At 43.0% G+C, this 20,188-nt stretch overlaps 1 protein-coding gene across 1 annotated transcript; it reads right to left on the minus strand.

The window, feature by feature from the left end:
- Positions 1-11,194: 11,194 nt before the first annotated feature.
- On the minus strand, positions 11,195-14,816 carry LOC123142089 (putative FBD-associated F-box protein At5g56820). The gene is made up of 5 exons (XM_044561109.1): positions 14,676-14,816; positions 13,057-13,947; positions 12,477-12,647; positions 12,183-12,384; positions 11,195-11,644 (listed from the first exon to the last, which is right to left on the minus strand). The coding sequence occupies exons 2-4, from the start codon at positions 13,921-13,923 to the stop codon at positions 12,205-12,207; spliced, it is 1,218 nt and encodes a 405-aa protein (XP_044417044.1). The 5' UTR covers positions 13,924-13,947; positions 14,676-14,816; the 3' UTR covers positions 11,195-11,644; positions 12,183-12,204.
- Positions 14,817-20,188: the final 5,372 nt, after the last annotated feature.

A 20,188-nucleotide genomic window follows, 5' to 3' on the forward strand; every position in this document is an offset into this window, starting at 1 on the left:
TGCTAAAGCTTGGTTTTCATCTTTGCCTAAAAATAGTATTGATTCTTGGAATAAGTACAAAGATGCTTTTATCTCTAAGTATTTTCCTCCCGCTAAGATCATCTCTCTTAGAAACGATATTATGAATTTTAAGCAACTTGATCATGAACATGTTGCACAAGCTTGGGAGAGGATGAAATTAATGATACATAATTGCCCTACTCATGGTTTGAATTTGTGGATGATTATACAATTTTTTATGCCGGATTGAATTTTGCTTCTAGAAATCCTTTAGATTCGGCCGCGGGAGGCACTTTTATGGAAATCACTTTAGGATAAGCTACTAAACTCCTAGATAATATTATGGTTAATTATTCTCAATGGCACACCAAAAGATCTACTAGTAAAAAAGTGCATGCGATAGATGAAATTAATGTTTTGAGTGGAAAGATGGATGAACTTATGAAATTATTTGCTACTAAGAGTGTTTCTTCTGATCCTAATGATATGCCTTTGTCTACTTTGATTGAGAATAATAATGAATCTATGGATGTGAATTTCGTTGGTAGGAATAATTTTGGTAACAACGCGTATAGAGGAAACTTTAACCCTAGGCCATATCCTAGTAATTCCTCTAATAATTATGGTAATTCCTACAACAACTCTTATGGAAATTTTAATAAGATGCCCTCTGAATTTGAGACTAGTGTTAAGGAGTTTATGAATTCGCAAAAGAATTTCAATGCTTTGCTTGAAGAAAAATTGCTGAAAGTTGATGAATTGGTTAGGAACGTTGATAGAATTTCTCTTGATGTTGATTCTTTGAAACTTAGATATATTACACCTAAGCATGATATCAATGAGTCTCTCAAAGCTATGAGAATTTCCATTGACGAGTGCAAAGAAAAACCGCTAGGATGCGTGCTAAGAAAGATTGTTTTGTGAAAGCGTGTTCTTCTAGTTTCCACGAAAATAAAGATGGAGATCTAAAAGTTATTGATGTGTCCCCTATTAAATCCTTGTTTTACAATATTAATCTTGATAATGATGGGACTGAATATGATCCACCTTTACCTAGAAGGCGTTCCAAAAATTCGGAGTTTTTAGATCTTGATGCTAAAAATAATAAAAGTGGGATTGAAGAGATCAAAACATTACATATTAATGAACCCACTATTTTGGATTTCAAGGAATTTAATTATGATAATTGCTCTTTGATAGATTGTATTTCCTTGTTGCAATCCGTGCTAAATTCTCCACATGCTTACACTCAACATAAAGCTTTTACTAAACATATCGTTGATGCTTTGATGCAATCTTATCAAGAAAAACTTGAGTTGGAAGTTTCTATCCCTAGAAAACTTTATGATGAGTGGGAACCTACTATTAAGATTAAAATTAAAGATCATGAATGCTATGCTTTGTGTGATTTGGGTGCTAGTGTTTCCACGATTCCAAAAACTTTGTGTGATTTGCTAGGATTCCATGAATTTGATGATTGCTCTTTAAAGTTGCACCTTGCGGATTCCACTATTAAGAAACCTATGGAAAGAATTAATGATGTTCTTATTGTTGCAAATAGGAACTATGTGCCCGTAGATTTTATTGTTCTTGATATAGATTGCAATCCTTCATGTCCTATTATTCTTGGTATACCTTTTCTTAGAACGATCGGTGCAATTATTGATATGAAGGAAGGGAATATTAGATTCCAATTTCCGTTAAGGAAAGGCATGGAACACTTCCCTAGAAAGAAAATAAAATTACCTTACGAATTTATTATGAGAGCCACTTATGGATTGCCTACCAAAGATGGCAATACCTAGATCTATCCTTGCTTTTATGCCTAGCTAGGGGCGTTAAACGGTAGCGCTTGTTGGGAGGCAACCCAATTTTATTTTTAGTCTTTTGCTTTTTGCTTCTGTTTAGGAATAAATATGTGATCTAGCATCTGGTTAGACTTGTTTTTATGTTTTAATTAGTGTTTGTGCCAAGTTTAACCTATAGGATCTTCTTGGATGATAGTTATTTGATCTTGCAGAAAGTTCCAGAAACTTTCTGTTCACGAAAATAATTGTTAAAAATCACCAGAACGTGATAAAATATTGATTCCAATTGATGCTGATCAATAAAAAAATTGTCTAGGTATTCCTATTTTTTCTGAATTTTTGGAGTTCCAGAAGTTTGCGTTAGTTACAGATTACTACAGACTGTTCTGTTTTTGACAGATTCTGTTTTTCGTGTGTTGTTTGCTTATTTTGATGAGTCTATGGCTAGTAAAATAGTTTATAAACCATAGAGAAGTTGGAATACAGTAGGTTTAACACCAATATAAATAAAGAATGAGTTCATTACAGTACCTTGAAGTGGTCTTTTGTTTTCTTTCGCTAACGGAGCTTACGAGATTTTCTGCTGAGTTTTGTGTTGTGAAGTTTTCAAGTTTTGGGTGAAAGATTTGATGGATTATGGAACAAGGAGTGGCAAGAACCTAAGCTTGGGGATGCCCATGGCACCCCCAAGATAATCTAAGGACACCTAAAAGCCAAAGCTTGGGGATGCCCCGGAAGGCATCCCCTCTTTCGTATACTTCCATCGGTAACTTTACTTGAGCTATATTTTTATTCACCACATGATATGTGTTTTGCTTGGAGCGTCTTGTATTATTTGAGTCTTTGCTTTTTAGTTTACCACAATCATCCTTTCTGTACACACCTTTTAAGAGAGTCACACTTGATTCGGAATTTATTAGAATACTCTATGTGCTTCACTTATATCTTTTGAGTTATATAGTTTTTGCTCTAGTGCTTCACTTATATCTTTTAGAGCACGGCGATGGTTTTGTTTTATAGAAACTATTGTTCTCTCATGCTTCACTTATATTATTTTGAGTCCCCTACAAAACATCATGGTAATTTGCTTAAATTGAAAAATTAATCCTAAAGTGATAGGCATCTAAGATTAGTAAAAATTATCTTATGAGTGCGTTGAATACTATGAGAAGTTTGATGCTTGATAATTGTTTTGAGATATAAAGATGGTGATATTAGAGTCATGCTAGTTGAGTAGTTGTGGATTTAAGGAATACTTGTGTTAAAGTTTGTGATTCCCGTAGCATGCACGTATGGTGAACCATTATGTGATGAAGTCGGAGCATGATTTATTTATTGATTGTCTTCCTTATGAGTGGCGGTCGGGGACGAGCGATGGTATTTTCCTACCAATCTATCCCCCTAGGAGCATGCGCGTAATACTTTGCTTTGATAACTTGTAGATTTTTGCAATAAGTATATGAGTTCTTTATGACTAATGTTGAGTCCATGGACTATACGCACTTTTCCTCCTTCCACCATTGCTAGCCTTTCTAATACCGTGCACTTTTCGCCGGTATCATACACCCACCATATACCTTCCTCAAAACAGCCACCATACCTACCTATCATGGCATTTACATAGCCATTCCGAGATACATTGCCATGCAACTTACCACCATTCCGTTTATTATGACACGCTCCATCATTGTCATATTGCTTTGCATGATCATGTAGTTGACATCGTATTTGTGGCAAAGCCACCGTTCATAATTCTTTCATACATGTCACTCTTGATTCATTGCATATCCCGGTACACCGCCGGAGGCATTCACATAGAGTCATATTTTGTTCTAAGTATTGAGTTGTAATTGTTGAGTTGTAAGTAAATAAAAGTGTGATGATCATCATTTTAGAGCATTCTCCCAAGTGAGGAAAGGATGATGGAGACTATGATTCCCCCACAAGTCGGGATGAGACTCCGGACTAAATAAAAAAAGGAAAAAAAGAGGCCATAAAAAAAGAGAAAAGGCCCAAATAAAAAAATAAAAAAATGAGAGAAAAAGAGAGAAGGGACAATGTTACTATCCTTTTACCACACTTGTGCTTCAAAGTAGCACCATGATCTTCGTGATAGGAAGTCTCCTATGATATTACTTTCATATACTAGTGGGAATTTTTCATTATAGAACTTGGCTTGTATATTCCAATGATGGGCTTCCTCAAAATGCCCTAGGTCTTCGTGAGCAAGCAAGTTGGATGCACACCCACTTAGTTTCTTTTGTTGAGCTTTCATATACTTATAGCTCTAGTGTATCCGTTGCATGGCAATCCCTACTCACTCACATTGATATCTATCGATGGGCATCTCCATAGCCCGTTGATACGCCTAGTTGATGTGAGACTATCTTCTCCTTTTTGTCTTCTCCACAACCACCATTCTATTCCACATATAGTGCTATGTCCATGGCTCACGCTCATGTATTGCGTGAAGATTGAAAAAGTTTGAGAACATCAAAAGTATGAAATTATTGCTTGGCTTGTCATTGGGGTTGTGCATGATTTAAATAATTTGTGTGGTGAAGATAGAGCATAGCCAGACTATATGATTTTGTAGGGATAACTTTCTTTGGCCATGATATTTTGAGAAGACATAATTGCTTGGTTAGTATGCTTGAAGTATTATTATTTTTATGTCAATATTAAACTTTTATTTTGAATCTTTCGGATCTGAATATTCATACCACAATTAAGAGAATTACATTGAAAATTATGCCAACTAGCATTCCACATCAAAAATTCTGTTTTTATCATTTACCTACTCGAGGACGAGCAGGAATTAAGCTTGGGGATGCTTGATACGTCTCCAACGTATCTATAATTTTTGATTGTTCCATGCTATATTATATTCTGTTTTGGACATTATTGGGCTTTATTATACACTTTTATATTATTTTTGGGACTAACCTATTAACCGGAGGCCCAGCCCAGAATTGCTGTTTTTTGCCTATTTCAGAGTTTCGCAGAAAAAGAATATCAAACGGAGTCCAAACGGAATGAAACCATCGGGAACGTGATTTTCAGAACAAACGTGATCCAGAGGACTTGGACCCTACGTCAAGAAAGCTACCCGGAGGGCACGAGGAAGGGGTGCGCGCCTACCCCCCCAGGGCGCGCCCTCCACCCTCGTGGGCCCCCTGTTGCTCCACCGACGTACTTCTTCCTCCTATATATACCTACGTACCCCCAAACTACCAGATACGGAGCCAAAAACCTAATTCCACCGCCGCAACCTTCTGTACCCGTGAGATCCCATCTTGGTGCCTTTTCCGGAGCTCCGCCGGAGGGGGCATCGATCACGGAGGGCTTCTACATCAACACCATAGCCTCTCCGGTGATGTGTGAGTAGTTTACCTCAGACCTTCGGTTCCATAGTTATTAGCTAGATGGCTTCTTCTCTCTTTTTGGATCTCAATACAATGTTCTCCCCCTCTCTTGTGGAGATCTATTCGATGTAATCTTCTTTTGCGGTGTGTTTGTTGAGACCGATGAATTGTGGGTTTATGATCAAGATTATCTATGAACAATATTTGAATCTCCTCTGAATTCTTTTATGTATGATTGGTTATCTTTGCAAGTCTCTTCGAATTATCAGTTTGGTTTGGCCTACTAGATTGATCTTTCTTGCAATGGGAGAAGTGCTTAGCTTTGGGTTCAATGTTGCGGTGTCCTTTCCCAGTGACAGTAGGGGCAGCAAGGCATGTATAGTATTGTTGCCATCGAGGATAACAAGATGGGGTTTATATCATATTGCATGAGTTTATCCCTCTACATCATGTCATCTTGCTTAAAGCGTTACTCTGTTCTTTTGAACTTAATACTCTAGATGCATGTTGGATAGTGGTCGATGTGTGGAGTAATAGTAGTAGATGCAGGCAGGAGTCGGTCTACTTGTCTCGGACGTGATGCCTATATACATGATCATACCTAGATATTCTCATAACTATGCTCAATTTTGTCAATTGCTCAACAGTAATTTGCTCACCCACCGTAATACTTATGCTCTTGAGAGAAGCCACTAGTGAAACCTATGGCCCCCGGGTCTATTTTCCATCATATTAATCTCCCGACAACAAGTTATTTCTGGCGCCTTTTATTTCCTTTTATTTTTACTTTGCATCTTTATTATAAAAATACCAAAAATATTATATTATCATATCTATCAGATCTCACTCTCGTAAGTGACCGTGAAGGGATTGACAACCCCTTTATTGCGTTGGTTGCGAGGATTTATTTGTTTGTGTAGGTGCGAGGGACTCGTGCGTGGTCTCCTACTGGATTGATACCTTGGTTCTCAAAAACTGAGGGAAATACTTACGCTACTTTACTGCATCACCCTTTCCTCTTCAAAGGAAAACCAACGCAGTGCTCAAGAGGTAGCAGGGTTCTTGCCTGTATTGCAAGGTGTGAGATTGAGCACGGCTCAATGCCCGACCACGACAGAAGATAGAGAAAAGATGAGTGTCATCCCCTATGCCTCGGCCATAGGGTCTATTATGTATGCCATGCTGTGTACCAGACCTGATGTGAACCTTGTCGCAAGTTTGGTAGGAAGGTACCAAAGTAATCCCGGCATGGAACACTGGACAGCGGTCAAGAATATCCTGAAGTACCTGAAAAGGACTAAGGATATGTTTCTCGTTTATGGAGGTGACGAAGAGCTCGTCGTAAAGGGTTACTTCGATGCTAGCTTCGACACATATCTGGATGACTCCAAGTCGCAAACCGGATATGTGTATATTTTAAATGGAGGGGCAGTCAGCTGGTGCAGTTGCAAGCAAAGTGTCGTGGCGGGATCTACATGTGAAGCGGAGTACATAGCAGCCTCGGAGGCAGCACATGAAGCAGTCTGGATGAAGGAGTTCATCACCGACCTAGGAGTTATTCACAATGCGTCGGGCCCAATGACACTCTTCTGTGACAACATTGGAGCTATTGCCCTTGCCAAGGAGCCCAGGTTTCACAGGAAGACCAGGCATATCAAGCGTCGCTTCAACTCCATTCGTGAATATATTCAAGATGGAGACATAGATATTTGTAAAGTGCATACGGATGTGAATGTCGCAGATCCGTTGACTAAACCTCTTCCATGAGCAAAACATGATCAACACCAGAACTCTATGGGTGTTCGATTCATCATAATGTAACTAGATTATTGACTCTAGTGCAAGTGGGAGACTGTTGGAAATATGCCCTAGAGGCAATAATAAAGTGGTTATTATTATATTTCCTTGTTCATGATAATTGTCTATTGTTCATGCTATAATTGTGTTATCCGGAAATCGTAATACATGTGTGAATACATAGACCACAACATGTCCCTAGTGAGCCTCTAGTTTACTAGCTCGTTGATCAATAGATGGTTACGGTTTCCTGACCATGGACATTGGATGTCGTTGATAACGGGATCACATCATTAGGAGAATGATGTGATGGACAAGACCCAATCCTAAGCAGAGCACAAGATCGTGTAGTTCGTTTGCTAAAGCTTTTCTAATGTCAAGTATCATTTCCTTAGACCATGAGATTGTGCAACTCCCAGATACCGTAGGAATGCTTTGGGTGTGCCAAATGTCACAACGTAACTGGGTGGCTATAAAGGCACACTACGGGTATCTCCGAAAGTATCTGTTGGGTTGGCACGAATCGAGACTGGGATTTGTCACTCCGTGTGACAGAGAGGTGTCTCTGGGCCCACTCGGTAGGACATCATCATAATGAGCTCAATGTGACCAAGGAGTTGATCACGGGATGATGTGTTACGAACGAGTAAAGAGACTTGCCAGTAACGAGATTGAACAAGGTATAGGGATACCGACGATCGAATGTCGGGCAAGTATCATACCAGTAGACAAAGGGAATTGTGTACGGGATTGATTGAATCCCCGACATCGTGGTTCATCCGATGAGATCATTGTGGAACATGTGGGAGCCAACATGGGTATCCAGATCCCGTTGTTGGTTATTGGCCGGAGAGATGCCTCGGTCATGTCTACATGGTTCCCGAACCCGTAGGGTCTACACACTTAAGGTTCGGTGACGCTAGAGTTGTTATGGGAAATAGTATGTGGTTACCGAATGTTGTTCAGAGTCTCGGATGAGATCCCGGACGTCACAAGGAGTTCCGGAATGGTCCGGAGGTGAAGATTTATATATGGGAAGTCATCATACGGTCACCGGAAGTATTGTACCGGGACCACCGAAGGGGTTCCGGGGGTCCACCGGGAGGGTCCACCTGCCCCGGAGGGCCCTATGGGCTGTATGTGGAAGGGAACCAGCCCCTAAGTGGGCTGGGCGCCATCCCCCCTAGGGCCCATGCGCCTAGGGTTCGGGGGAAACCCTAAGGGGGGCGCCCCCCTTGGCTTGGGGGGCAAGCCCCCTCCTCTTGGCCGCCGCCCCCCCTCTAGATCTCATCTAGAGGGGTCGTCCCCCTTCCCCCTTCACCCTATAAATAGAGGGGAGGAGGGAGGGCAGCATCACCTCATCCAAGGCGCATCCCTCCCCCTCTCCAACACCCCCTCCTCCTCCGTTGAGCTTGGCGAAGCCCTGCCGGAGAACTGCAAGCTCCACCACCACGCCGTCGTGCTGCCGGAGTTCTTCCCCAACTTCTCCTTCCCCCTTGCTGGATCAAGGAGGAGATGTCCTCGTGCTGCACATGTGTTGAACGCGGAGGCGCCGTTGTTCGGCGCTTAGACCGGAATCAACCGCGATCTAAATCGCTGCGAGTACGACTCCTTCATCCGCGTTCTTGCAACGCTTCCGCGTCGCGATCTTCAAGGGTATGAAGATGCACTCCCCTCTCTCTCGTTGCTAGTCTCTCCATAGATTGATCTTGGTGATGCGTAGAATTTTTTTGATTTCTGCAACGATCCCCAATACTGGAATCATACATAGTCCATAGCATAGTCGGGATTCTACAGTTTTGTATAGGATTCTATGATTTTGATCGCGACTCGACATGGATTCTACCAGATCCGAATCATAGTAGGACTTGGATCGATATGCTTCTGTAGGGTCGTGAAGTCGTAGGATTATAGGAGTCCGAGTCAGGATTCTGACTACCTTGATGTGGAGGGCTTTCATGTTCTTTGATGATGTGGAAAGCTTCTGTGTGGTGGAAATTGAAGAGTTGAATGGTTTCATGGGCGCTTGATGACGTGGAGGGTATGTATGTGATGGAAAGTGGAAAGTTGATTGACTTGCATGCACCTGATGATGTGAATGCCTTGCATGTGCTTTTTTTTGCAGGAAAGGAACTTTTGATTCATCAATCATGGTGATTATATTCAGATATGACAATGCTAGCTATTTCCACAGAGGAGTTTCGAAGCCAACATGCTGTGCACTTTTGCGAGTGCCCCATACAAGCAAGGGTGTGACTTGCTACATTTGCATGTCTGCTGATTTTAGCTGGACCAATGTTCCTTTCATGAGCCAAAATCCTTTTGATCTCATTGACCTGGTTCACATACCTCGAGGCTCAACATCTCTAGATTGCTCCATCTTCAACAACTCAGCGCAGTCCATCTCCACAACCAACAAGAAGTTGGACCAGTGAAGCGCAAGTCGAAGCCCTTCGTCCATGGTCGCCATCTCCGCTTGATGATGTGAATGGCTTGTATGTGGTTTTATGTGTGGGACATATGTGATGAGATGGATAAGCTGCATGTTAAGATAAATAAGATAGTGAGGATGAACTTTTTTTGAGGGATGAACTTAGGTATACATGATATAGGATCTGATGGGGTGCACAAATTGCCGATGCCTGACGGTAGTGTTTCTCTTCATATTGGTATTGCTTTGCATATGATTTGTGATAAGGTGATTTCCTCAGACTTGTTGCCATTATTTCCCTGTAGTTGTAGTTATGGTATCAATGAACTTGGTGGTAGTAGGGTTTTGTCCCATAGATCTCTCTTTCCCATCTTTTTTTCCTGTGTGATGTAAGAAACTAGTTTTATTTCCGTTGAGAAATTAATGAAAAGTAAAGAACAGAACAACAAAAGAGAAACATCTTTCATCCTTTACTTCAAGCAGCTTCCATAAGGCCAACTCTAATCGATCCCCTTTCCGGTGTTAGTGGAGGATAAATGCATTTTTTCTCCTCTAACCGGCACCTAGCCGATCCCCTAAACCGAATAGCGGAGCATATTTTATCCTTCGGCGCCTATCCCGCACCTATATTTGGTCAGCTGCTACCGGTTGGAGGAAAAAAAAATCCTCTGGCCTCCGTTGCCTCACCCACCCCCTCACGCGATGCATCTACGCCGGCGGCATCCTTCCTGCCGGCCACCGCCCGTCACCGCGGACGCTTCGTAGGCCCCGCCGCCATCCTTGCCCCCGGATGTGTGCCTCTCTCGCGCCGTCGCCAGCGTAGAATTGATAGATCTGCCGCTACCATCGCCACGGCTGGATTTGACGCATCCAGCCGCTGGTGAGGACGACTTTGCCATGGATTGGCCGAGTACCAAACCTCACAGCCCCTTGTCTGCAAGGCGAGGGATGCCTGAATCGCACCGTGGGCACAAAAAGATCAACAAGTTATGTTGGACGGATAAAGTTGAGTTCTGGCTTCTAACTGGTGTAGCATTAGTAAGGAGTTAAATGCAAGTGCGGTTCTAATTCTTTGGCTGAAGTGTCAAGTGAGTCCCAATTCTATGAAAATGCACATCCATGTCCTAATTCTTTTGTAAGTGGTTCATGAGAGATCCTATCGATCCCTCACTCGCGCTGACCAGTTGTCATGGCACTTTGACCACTGCCACATCATCAATATGTTATAGAGGATTTTGTAAAAAGGCCCTTGGAAATCATGTCTGCTAATTTTTGGTCCTTCTCTCTGTTCTAAGTTAAAATAGTGAGGACACGAGTACCTCCTCTCCCTCCATTACCCGAAATGGCGGCCCCACCATGTTATGTGTCGCCCGCACCTTCCGCTCCCAAGGTCGTGCCATCAGGGAGCCTTACCAAGCTGCTGCCAGGGTCGAGGTCGCGATCGTGGGCGTCGAGGAGGAACTGGACCATCGGGTTCACGGGAGGAGGAGGCCATCGTGTCGTTTGCCTCACCACCGGTTCAAGGGAGAGCATGGCCGTTGCACAAATTAGAAGACATGATTTTTACGGGTCCTTTTGCAAAAAAAAAGAGACAGCGTGGCACAGGTCCAAGTGCCACGACAACCAATTAGCGTCAGGGGTCAATAGGACCTCTGATGAACCACTTATAAAAGAATTGAGACTCAAACGTGCATTTTCATAGAATTGGAACTCACTTGACATTTCACCAAAAGAATTAGGACCACCCTTGCATTTAACTCATTAGTGAGCTCAGAAAAGAATACAATGACAACAGCCAAACTTAAAACAAATCAGCATAGTAACAGATCGAGTGAGACCTGTTGCTGAAAGGTGCAGCAAATGCCAGACATATACATCTGGAAAATGATTTTCTGGTAACAGGAGACACAATTCATAGTATAACACATCTAGAAATAACCTAGCGCGATCCTGGAATAAAGCTAGATGAAGCATCTTGGCAAAATACAGGCCTTGCAAGGGGAAAGTTCAGGAAACGAGCAAAACTAAACTAGCAAAACTATGATGAAACTGCTACGACATGCTCCAGCTGCATCCAAGCAAGACATACAGCAGTTTACAAACGAGTTCTGTCATACAAATATAGGACGAGATCCTGGTCTGGTAGGCAAAACACAGCAACTTCATGATGCGATTCGGGAACGTAGAGAAAGTAGACCAGTACAGCTGTAAGTAAGCCTCCACCCCCAGCTCGATATAGAAGCCTGCATAAGCAACACAGGACACGCTGAGAACATGGAAGAAATGCACGGGATACAACAGGAGGAGATTCAATTGGATGGTAGGACCATCATGCTAAAAAAGAATGCCACTTGATCTAGGTATTAGAATGTTGAAAGTAGCTTTTTGACATGAAACTGAACACAAGGTTTAACCTGTTAATTGACAGGTGGCGGCTTTGACTAGCAACTCACTAAAACTGCCCCAATCACATTACGATGATGAAATGGACGGAGCCCTACACGAGTCTTCCTACCTTCGGCGCTGTCTGCATTTAGCACACATCTCCTACTCTGACTAATCAAGCATTTGACTCCTACTTCATACTTTCTGTTGCATAATTTTACTTGGTGCCAGGGATTGAAATGCATGGTGTCATGGTGGGCCAAAGGGTGTAGAAACAGCGCAAGAAGGTCTAGTATGGAATGCTGCTTCGATCCAGGTTGTAGTTTTTAATGGAGTACAATATGTACAATGCCAACTACTGAAGATATAATCGTGAAGAGTTGTCTGGTTACTTACAGTCGAATAGCAGAAGAGGGTTCTATTGGATGTCAATTTTCTCAGAAGGCACTCCATGGGCATAGAGCATCTTCAAAGCACGGTAAACTCTAGCATCGTCCTTCATCAGACCACATATGATTTTGACTATCTTGAGATGCTTCGATGGTAATGATTGCTTCTTTGGGGCATATCTTTCATCTGCTTCATTCACACGTTGTTTCTGTAGCAAACAAAGTATTTTACTGATGAAGTCTGCAGAAGGTACATGGCAACTTAAAAGGAAAAACCTATAATACTTTTGAGGATATATACCTTATGAGTTGGAATATTAAGTTGTAGCGTGAGTGTCTCTAGAATTGGTGAGTGCTGGAGAAAGTAAACCAATCCAGTGAAATCACCAGCCACACACCATTTATTCAGCAACAATGTTTTTAGTTTGCTAAACACAGGGGACCATTTCAAATCCATTCTGAAAACAGATAACTGGACAAAATGAAGAGGGTTAAACAAGAAACAATCCAAGAACTACCTTCATAAGTACATGATGTTTTTCGAGATACAAAAGTACATGCTTTGAAAACTTTCTGGTGTTAACCAGATACCGATATTTATATCCCAGGCTGTACTTGACTAAAGTATGGCTCATAAATTAATCTCAATCCTACATGTTTTAATTGTATACATGACTAAAGTATCAAGTAGAAACATGCATAATTCCAGACGAATACATAAAAACATCAAGATTCAAACATGTGAAATGGTGAAAACATGCAATAATGCACACAATGAGTTTGTTTAATGTGCTTGTACTGACAGATAACTGGATACAAAACATAAATGAGATCTAGTAGCTGACAAACGGCAATAGGAATCAGCAGAAGTGGGAGCATACCAGATCATCACTTGTTAACTCTAAGTTTGTAGCAGCAGACAAGCCTTCCAAAACCACAGAAAATGTTTCTTCCCTAGTGCATCCATCCTCACATGATAGCAAAGCAAAACAGTGATGAAACTCCTCTTCGGAAGATTCAACAGATGCTGTTACCAGTGATGGCATGCTATCAAGCAATGGAGTCAGGCCCGACTCTGGAGCTAGTTTCAAGCTAACGAGATTTGGGGCAGAAATATGATAGCGGATTTCATTGTCAAAACATCCCCCTTTCATGTTAAGGTGTCGTAATGACTGGCAAAAGATAGGCGCATAGATGTTACAATCTGTCATCTCTAACGCATCTAACACCTGGCAGCTCGAAAAATCCAGAGAGTCTTCAAACTGCATATGACAAAGCTCTACCCTCTTCAGGTGTGAAGAGACGAGAACCAGGTCGGTTGGGAAGACAGGAGCAGAGACTCGTAGCACCCGAACTTGATGCAACAAAGCATACCGAAGGCACGGCGCAATGCGATTGTATGCCTCCTCGCAAAAAGTTTCAGGATCCTCTGTATCCGAATCCTCGGACACATCACAGATGTCACATACGTTCAATGGCACTGGGTCACGGAGACGCAGCAGCTCATCCACGAACTTGTTGGAGTCAGTCACAAGGTCATCCTCGATGCGTAGGGCAGGCACGGACTTCCAGAGCGTGCTCCAGCGCCTAGCGAGCACGCACGTGCGCACGGCGTTGCGGGAGAGCAAGAAGGACATCACATGCTGGAGGAGCTCGTCGGGGAGGGCGCTGATGCGGTCCTTGCCACTGGCCAGCGCCCTTTCCATGTTTCCCTCGTTACGAAGACCCATGGACCTTGTGCTGACCATGCCGCCTCCACCAAGGCTGCCGAGCTATTAGGTACATAGCGTCAGTGAGAGGAAGCAACCAGATGGGGAATAGGCAGAGAAACCAAGATCATCACGTATCACCACATCCCCTGGTCCGCAGCAGCTCGTCCAAGGAATTGAACACAGTGTATTCAAAATTAGAATCCTTTTTATTGGAAGCCTAGCCTTCCTTTTGGCAGGTATAACCAATTATAGCAGCATATTGTACTAGTTCTAAACTGTATGAAAGATATCGCATAATATGTTATATTCATAAAAATTGATCATCACTTGGTATTTTTCAACATATAGGCGTAAAAATTGTGGAGTACTATTCTTTGTAGATAATGCTCACTGTAACAAATTCAAAATTCATTAACATTCTTACATTGCAAATGTAGATGGAAAATTGTAAAATTTTCTCATGTCTAAATAATTCATAGTCGACTACAAACGAGTCCTAATTTCAATATAAATAAATAGACAGACAAGCGTTCACGCTAACTTTGTTTTGTGCACATCTGAATAGACAGACACGTGTTCAAACTATTTTCACCATTATAATTAAAAAAGGCAGACAAGTTCTAATTTCGCCATTATAATTAAATAGACAGACAGGTGTTTAGCAGTAGAAGAAGAAAACCGTGCCCCTATCGATGAATTCAGTTCGACTAAGAAATAAGAATTGTCATGAAAGGAGAGGCCCCAATTTCAGAAGTGACGGATTAATACATCTAATTTGCATATTATACCTGAATCTGTGGGTTGTTGGTTTCAAACTGAATCAATGTCTGCTGCCCGCTGCCGACTGCAGGGATCAGAACCAAAGTGAGCGGGGATGGATTAGTCCCGTCGTCCGCGGTCTGTGCCGCCGTGCACACATCCGATCGCCTGGCGGCTCACCGCTCGCGTGGGAACACAACAGGGGCAGGGAGGTGCTGGTGGCCGGTTCGTCTCCTGGATCTGATTTTTTTTTTTTTAAGAAATCTCCTGGATCTGATAGATGGATACTTTTTTGGGGGTCGATGATGGACTGATCATGGTCTGATCTGCGTGCCTACAGCCATTTGGGCCAATGGGCCAACTCGTGGAGTGGAGGGAAAGCATTTTTTTATTTTGCGGGCAATTCAGAGAGCTTTATTCAAGCAAGAGCATTCCTTGGACAATCAGCCAGAAGGCGGGTCACAAGGAAGCTAGGAGTCTCGTCGAGCCAACTTTTAGTCACATTCAGTGTGCAGGCATGTTTTGCACAGAGATGCGCTGGTAAGTTTGTTGACCTGCTTACATGATGAACATCAAAAGTAGTGAAAAAAGAACTAAGCTCTCCTATTTCTAACAAAATCGGAGCCACAATAGATCGAGAATTGTGGCGAGTTTCCCTGAGCATCATCAGCTCCAGACAGTCAACCTCCATTATCACATGTTGGAAGCCTCGTAGAGTAGCGAATCGGACTCCTTCCCGCTGTGAAAACGCCTCAATGATCAGGGGATCAGACACCCCTATAAAAGGTTTGCACCATGCGCCTAGGAACGCATTGGACGAACGAGCAAAACCACCAGCGCCCCGCCCTCCCCCGTCCATCCGTGAAGTTAAGTGCGCCATCCGTGGTGACTTTAATAAGCCCCACATCAGGTGGTTGCCAGCCAAAACCTGGCAGGATCGAAGCCACCTTCCGGGGCAGTTGTAGAAGAGCAATCGCCTCCTTCGTGGATCGGATGGTCGCAGTAGGATCTCGACCTACCTCCCCATGCTTGATCCGATTCCTAGAATGCCATATAGACCACATAATGGTTGTGATCTTTGCACAATCATCATCAGAGAAATGTGGGCTGCATGTGATATCACGCGCCCATGTCTCCCGCGAGAGATTTGGCAGCCGGAGATGAAACCATGCACATGCCTCCTCCCAAAAAGGCCGAGCATGCGAACAGGAGAGAAGTGAAGGAAATATGCCCTAGAGGCAATTATTTATTTCCTCGTATCATGATAAATGTTTATTATTCATGCTAGAATTGTATTAACCGGAAACATAATACATGTGTGAATACATAGGCAAACATAGTGTCACTAGTATGCCTCTACTTGACTAGCTCGCTAATCAAAGATGGTTGAGTTTCCTAGCCATAAACATGAGTTGTCATTTGATTAACGGGATCACATCATTAGGAGAATGATGTGATTGACTTGACCCATTCCGTTAGCTTAGCACTTGATCGTTTAGTTTACTGCCACTACAAAAAAAATACACTTCCGTGATGATACGTGTTTGTCACAGTAGGTCACGTTTTCTGTCATGCATGTACATCCATGACAAATTTATGACAGAATCAAGATAGTCATACTTGTGCTGTCGTAGAAGTGTTCCATGACATTACCAAAATTATCATCACGGAAGTGTCCACTTCCATGACGATAAATCGCGCGTCACATAAGTGCTTTCGTCAAGGGTGACCGACACGTGGCATCCACCGTAACGGAACGCCGTTAAGCTATCGGGTCCGGTTTTGGATCCGATAACCCGTTAACAGCCCCGACCAATGGGGATTTTCCACGTGTAAAATCATCATTGGCTGGAGGAAAGACGTGTCAGCTCACCGTTGGGACAGATGTCATCCACTCATTGGACACAAAGAGCCTATGATACGTCGACACGTGGCACGGCCCAACAGAGGCCCATTCCTATGAAAAGGCCGGCCCATTTGACTTTGTCAAAAGGTGGCGGGCCGGCCCATGGCAAGCCTGTTAATGGCCTGTTCGCATATAGCCCATTTACAGCCCGCTAACCCAGGGCCCGTTTACGGCCTAACCGAATTAGGCCCAGTAGCGTCATCTGGGCCGTCCAATATAATTCCAGCCCATGTATGGCCCATGATGTCTTTCGGCCCATATGAGGCCCTTATTACTCTTGGCCCATTAACGGCCCGTGGTAAAACTGGCCCGTAATGAACAGTGTATCACTTTATACCCATTAACGGCCCGTGGTGAAACTGGCCCGTAATGAACAGTGTATCACTTTATACCCATTAACGGCCCATTATTCCGTTGGGCCGTTTCCAGCCCATGTTATCTTTCGGCCTTCTCTGGGCCCATTTATTCTTGGGCTCATTTCCACATTCGTTTACTTACGGGCCGTTACTGTCATTTTCTGCTTGTGGGCCAAATTCAGCCCGTGGTTACAGTCGGCCCGTTTGTGGCCCGTTAATACGTTGGGCCGTTTTCATAGTGTCATCAAAATATGGCCGATTAACGACGGCCCGTTATGGTCGGCCCATGAACGGACGATTTCAACTCTAGCCCATTTACGGCCATAATGTGGTCTGTTATTGGCCCATGTTTGGCCAACCGATCATAAGCCCGTAGAAGGCCCATTGATGATACGGCCCATAGAAGGCACATTGTGTCTACGGCCCGTATAAGGCCCATTGTTTCTACGCCACGTAGAAGGCCCATTGTTTCTACGGCCCTTAGAAGGCCCATTGTTTCTACGGCCCGTAGGAGGCCCATGTAAACTACAGCCGGTGGGCATCAAAGTTCGCCACCAGTGCAAATATAGGGAACACCCTACACTATACAAAAATGGCTTGCTGTTTTCTTCAGCCGGTGGCTGCACGTTAAGAACAAATTTTGTATCGCACCAAAACAAATTACAACTATAAAACAAAAGGAAGGTTGGCATAAAAGTTAACAGTCTAGCAGATAAATGCACCACCAGAAGTTCAGAAGCTCAGTTCATTTGACCTGACTGTTACGTTTTCATGCTGTATTGTCCGATGGAGCACCATAACCTTCGCCTTCAGTTCTCCTAGGCTCCTGAACAACATAGCAAATGTCTGATAGTCTGGTTTCAAAACCATGCATATCTTGACAACATCGAACAATGTCTCTCCTTGTTTCACAAAGGGTCTCTGTTAGGGAATGGACTTGTGTCTGGAGCGCAGATACAACATTGTTTTGAGCTTGCATATCTTGATCATGAGGCAGTTTGGACGAGATTGCCTTAACAACCAACCCAGTATTACGCAGGAACGTGCTTTTGGCACTGTTAGTGGACAGGTACTGACCCACTGCAGCAAGAGCTGACATTGCGGTTATAGTTGCCTCGCCACCTTCAGAAGGTGGCGGTTCCACCATTTTTTCCATAGCTCGCTGAAAAGTTGTGGTTTTACATTAGTAGTACCAGAACAGAAGATATTAAGGAGGCAGCAAAACCAAACAAAATAGCTTTGGTCTATATACAGAACTTATTCTGGTGAACCCATGTAAAATAATAGTTGTATTTTATTGCAAAGTACATAATAAAACCAGGTTCCAAACATATGACCATGTACCATCGCTAATGTATTGTCTATTTCTTCACATTGTATTGAGGGCTAAGGATAAAGAGACGAAGTTTATAATACGGTAAGCATAGTATGACATCATTCATATCACAAAACAACTGAGAACAGACAAACAGGCAATTGTAACGTTGTGTGGGCAAGTCCAGCACGGAACTAGATTACAGGTCAAGATCAAAGGAACATCACTCCTCTCTTTTAAACCTTGTAAGGTGCAATGATACGCTAAGACAATTGTGTATAAAATTGAAAAGAGTAATAGACATTGGCTGCAAACCATGCAGTTCAAGGCACAAGTCAGAGTAAGTAGTAGTTAAAAGGCATGAGGATTAAGGACTTACAACAGCGGCTTTGACTGGTGTAGTCATGCCCTTCTTCTTGCTGGTGTGACAGTCCTTGAAGATTTCCACAGCATTTGGTTCAGGTACTTTTTGGTCCTTGCGGGCTTTCCTCTGCATTTGGAACAAGTCAATATAGATCTGATAATATGGTACAGCGAAAAGAGTGAAACAACAGCTAATTACAAGAGCCTCGCAGTGTGCAATATAGCTACGAGATCCTGTCGTCTGTTGGAATTTCACTTTCGTACGGTTGGCCTTGTTCTTTGAACAGTTCACCTACAAGAAGATAGATTTGTGTGGCACATGCGTAAATAGGACTTCAACATGTGATCTGATCACATATATATAATGTACCTGATACTTCGGATCGGACCAGTGTTTAACGAGGCCTCTCCAGTCTTCATCAGATATATTTTCCACTGGAGATGTTTGGGCAAGTTCACTGTTAGCCTTGCCTTCAAAGTGAGTTTTCCTCAAGTTATACCGATACTGTCGCAGAGCAGACTTGAAAACATGGGTGCAAGCTTGTCTGGTTGCATCATCTTGGCTATCCAACTTGAACCTCATCTGTTGAAAATTATGGGAGTCTCATTATCAGCAACCTAGAAAGTATTGGACAGAGCAAGACGATATTACTAGTTTCCATACATAACCATACTTACAGATAAATGGTCGAGGAAGGTGTTGAACTGGGTTTCGTCTTTGTCATTCCTGTACTGAATCCATGTTGGGAGGATACGTACATGACACCTAACAGCAACCGCTGCCTCTGATACTAACTTGGCTGACTCTGTAGCATCACGTGGCCTTTTTAAACCTGCCTCAAAACGGATCTCCATTCTTCCTCCTCTAGATTTAGTTAACCTATCGAGCATTATCCCTGATGTTTGTTTCCTCTTGCGCCTAGGTGCTAGTCCAACAACAAACATAGGAAGTGTTAGTGTACATCAAACTGTGAGACTACATATAAAGAAGCATGCAACTGTAACTTGACTCCAGCAACTACCTTCTTGCTGTTGAAGCTCACAAAGTTCATCTGATCTTGCCAACTCATCTTGTGTCAAGAGTGCTTCGGAAGTAGTGTCAGGTGGCAAGGGAGCTTGGGAACGTGCTGCTAGCTGAGTTGACGAACGAGTAAATCGTGCAGCTGGTGGTACTGTGGAAGGTGTTGCAACAACTAGGGTTGTCTCTGCTTGTTTGGTGGCAGCTATTTGTTTCTGTTTGGCTTGTTCTGCAGCTCGTGTAGCATGGGATACCCTGTCGGTACAATTTTCCGCTGGACTTTGACCTTCTATTGCACCATCAGTACCAGCAGAATCTGCAGGATTGTTCCGCTTCCCTTTCCCTGTCGTTCTGTCTTGCTTCCTCTTTCTCTGTGCCATGTTAAGTCAAGCCGACAAGAAAAACGAATAACAATTTAGTTCTTCAGAACAAATGTACTTTGATGTAAGAACATGGTGTGATAGACAGATATTGTATGTTCTAGAAACAGGAACACGTGTCTTAGTCACAAGTATAATGTGTAAAGTAAGCAGATGCAATTCAACAAAATTAGAAGCAATACAAGCTAGACATCATACATAACA

The sequence above is a fragment of the Triticum aestivum genome, chromosome 6D (genome assembly GCF_018294505.1).
Source record: "Triticum aestivum cultivar Chinese Spring chromosome 6D, IWGSC CS RefSeq v2.1, whole genome shotgun sequence".
NCBI classification, from domain to species: Eukaryota; Viridiplantae; Streptophyta; class Magnoliopsida; order Poales; family Poaceae; genus Triticum; species Triticum aestivum.